Here is a 3737-nt window from a genome sequence, read left to right on the forward strand (position 1 = left end):
ACACTCTTACCCAAGTTCTTACATAAGTGTATACTAGAATCGTAGGCTGTCCTAGCAGGCACAACATCAAAGCAGTTAAACTTTTTCAACACTTTTTCCACATAATGAGATTGACTTAAAGAAATTCCTTTAGAGTTTCGAATAACCTTAACTCCTAGGATTACATCAGCTTCTCCTAAGTCCTTCATCTCAAATTGTGATGACAAAAATTCTTTGGTTTTAATTATTACCTCCAAAATATTACCAAGTATTAACATGTCATCAACATAAAGGCATATAAGCACACAATCAGATTCTATTACTTTTGAATAAACACATGAATCAGAATTGTTTACCATAAAGCCATTACTTACCAAAGTGTTGTTAAATTTCTCATACCACTGTTTAGGTGCTTGTTTCAGACCATATAGTGATTTATTCAGTTTACACACCTTATTCTCTTGACCCTCTACCACAAACCCTTCAGGTTGCGACATATAAATCTCTTCCCTTAGCTCACCATTCAAAAAAGCAGTTTTGACATCCATCTGATGTATAAAAAGGTTATGAATAGCAGCTAAGGCGACAAGAGTTCTAATAGTCGATATTTTTGTCACGGGTGAATAAGTATCAAAATAATCAATATCTTTCTTTTGTGTAAAACCTCTAACCACAAGTCTAGCTTTAAATCTTTCTATTGTACCGTCAGGTCTCATTTTCTTTTTGAAAATCCATTTACTCGTAATGGGTTTACTACCTTTAGGTAAATCAGTCAACTCCCATGTCTGATTAGACACAATAGAATCAAGCTCACTTTTAATAGCATCTTTCCAAAAATTAGCATCAATGGATTTCATAGCCTCATTGTATGTTTTCAGATCATCTTCTATTAAAAATGCTGAAACAAACTTATCACTAGCACAAACAGTGTAACCATGTTCAGACAGCAATGTTGAAACAAAATCAGGTACAAAGTTTTTAGGACATCTAGGTCTCTTAGTCCTTCTAGGTTCAGCAACATGATCAATAGAAGTGCTACTACTAGCATGTGAAGAGATATCAACAGATGTAACAGGCAAACTAGGAGATGAATCAACATTCTTCTCAGAATGGAAAAACATGCTCAAAAAACACAAAGATCTCTAGCTTCGGATATAGAACGATCACTCAAAGACATGAATCTATATGCAGAACTATTTTGAGCATAACCTATAAAAACACAATCATAGGTTTTAGGTCCAACTGTAGGTCTTCTAAAGTCAGGTAAACCCACTTTAGCTAAACACCCCCATACCCTTAGGAAGCTCAGGTTAGGAGGATAGCCTTTCCATATCTCGTAGGGTGTCTTGTCTAACTTCTTATGAGGTACACGGTTAAGAATGTGACAAGCCGATAGAATTGCTTCCCCCACATATCCTCGTAAAGGCCGAACTTAAAAGCATAGCATTCATCATTTCTTTCAAAGTTCTATTTTTTCGTTCAGCTACTCCATTGGATTGAGGTAAGTACGGTGGACTAGTCTCATGTATTAGACCGTTTTTCTCACAAAACTCGGCTAAATAGTTTGATTTATACTCGCCTCCTCTGTCAGACCTTACCCTTTTGATTTTTCTATCAAGTTGGTTTTCGACCTCATTCTTAAAACTTATAAACGAATGTTCTGCTTCATTAAGCAAATAAACACGGGTGTACCTTGAACAGTCGTCTATAAAAGTGACATAATAATTCTTACCACCTCTACTTGCAACATTTTTGAAGTTAGCTAGGTCGGTGTGAATTAACTCAAGAAGACTCGTTTTCCTAGTGGTAACTGGTTTACTAGGTTTCTTTGTGAATTTAGCCTCAACACAGCTAGCACATTTAGAGAATTCTTGACTCGTCAAACTTGGAATTAAACTCATAGTTCTAAGTTTTTTAATATAGTCAACATTCACATGACCTAATCTACCATGCCAAACATCAATAGACTCAGCGATATAAGCAGAAGTAGAAGCATTATTATTAGAAACTGAATCAGTGTTCAATACAAAAAGACCCCCGGAAAGATAACCCTTGCCCACAAATTCCCCATTACGCGACATTACCACCTTGTCAGCCTCAAAAACAAGTTTCAACCCAGCTTTGTTTAATAAGGCACCAGACACAAGGTTTCGACGTAACGAGGGTACATACAAAACATTATTTAGAGCAAGTGTTTTCCCCGAGGTGAGTTTGAGAAAGATCTTGCCTTTGCCTTTGATCGGTGCGGATGAAGAGTTACCCATGAAAACGCATTCCCCATCAGCTACCTCCTCGAACTCAAAAATAACCCCTTATCAAAGACAGAGGTGTCTAGAAGCGCCGATGTCCAAGACCCATTCAACTACATTACCCACCACATTAGCTTCCACAACCACAAAGAAGAATGATGTCATCGATTCTGACATTGGCTTCAGCAGATTTCTTTTCGAGCATTGGTAGGCTTTGTGACCACTTTTCCACGACATAGCAAACAATTTGGCCCTTTGGTTTCTGAATTTTCGCCACTGGTTTGGTATGCTTCCCTGGACCATTTTTCTTAGCAGGACCCTGGTTCTTCCCCTGACCAACCTTGGCCTTACCCTTACCCTTAAATTTTTCAACATTGGACGGACCACTCGACTCAACCAGATTAGCTTTGACAGAAGCATTAGAAGCATTTACAGACACACTAATGGTTTTGTCTTTGAGACGATTTGCCTCCTCGGTCCTCATGTGACTCACTAATTCTTGGAGGGAAAGGTCTTTTTTCTTATGTTTCAGATGGTTCCTATAGTCAGACCAGGAAGGTGGGAATTTTTCCAGTAACACATTTGCTAGAAAAATCTCATCTAGTTTCATCCCTTCATTAACTACGTCAGCACAGTAATTCTCATAGACATGAACTTGTTCCATTATAGGTTTGTCATCTACCATCTGGAACCCCAGCCATTTCCCAACGACATACTTCTTTTTACCCGCATCATCAGCCCCATATTTTTTCTCAAGTAATTCCCATATGGTTTTAGCAGATTTGTGAACCATAAACAAGTCAAAAAGGGTATTAGTCATAAGATTAAGGAGGTGAAACCTAACAGTTTTATTATCCTTATCATGTTTTTTAATAGCCTCTTCATTTGACTTAACAGCAGAAATTACAGGAGGGGTTGTCTCAACAGACGACGCAGCGATTTCGGTGACAAAGATGAAAGAGGAGGGTCGAAAAAATAAGACGTAATCAATTTCATATTGCTCAAAAACATCGCACTTTTGAGACCAACGTTTATAATTCTGACCATCTAAGGGTTCGACTTTTGACAAATCAGGAGCATTCTTAGACATGATCGACATTGTTACAGCAACAATAATATAGTTTTCAAATTGTTGGAATATAAATGCAGTAACAATGAAAAAGAGAAGAGATAACCCGATTTGTAGTGACGTGGTAAGAGAGCCACTGCCTTGAAAACTATATTTCCGGTACGACCGTGGTGGCGATCAGCAAATGACCGGTAGTTCCCCAAGGATTTACACTACTGCACTTAGGCGCGCCCACTCGAGACTAAGAGCATTGGAACGACAGAATTTTATCTTTACCCAGAAATTATGTAGAGAATGAGAAGAGAAGAAGATAGAATTGAGAGATGTGTATTTTGGAATGAGAATAGCTGGACTATTTATATACGAAAATAGTCAGCTGAGGAGCCAAAAACGCAGCAGTCAAAGATCACAATTAAGGAGAATTAATCAGCGCATTAATC

At 37.9% G+C, this 3737-nt stretch overlaps 1 protein-coding gene across 1 annotated transcript; it reads right to left on the minus strand.

The window, feature by feature from the left end:
- Positions 1-1102: 1102 nt before the first annotated feature.
- On the minus strand, positions 1103-3327 carry LOC141608426 (uncharacterized). The gene is made up of 2 exons (XM_074427782.1): positions 2580-3327; positions 1103-1188 (listed from the first exon to the last, which is right to left on the minus strand). Exons 1-2 carry the CDS (start codon positions 3325-3327, stop codon positions 1103-1105), a joined length of 834 nt encoding a protein of 277 aa, XP_074283883.1.
- Between the last annotated feature and the right edge of the window lie 410 nt (positions 3328-3737).

Source organism: Silene latifolia, chromosome 10 (genome assembly GCF_048544455.1).
Source record: "Silene latifolia isolate original U9 population chromosome 10, ASM4854445v1, whole genome shotgun sequence".
Taxonomy (NCBI): domain Eukaryota; kingdom Viridiplantae; phylum Streptophyta; class Magnoliopsida; order Caryophyllales; family Caryophyllaceae; genus Silene; species Silene latifolia.

Coding starts and splice junctions, on each gene's coding strand:
- LOC141608426 (XM_074427782.1), bottom strand. CDS start 3,327: ATGTCGATCATGTCTAAGAATGCTCCTGATTTGTCAAAAGTCGAACCC. Junction 1,189..2,579: donor TGAAAAATTTAAGGGTAAGG/GTAAGGCCAAGG, acceptor GTGTTTTTATAG/GTTATGCTCAAAATAGTTCT.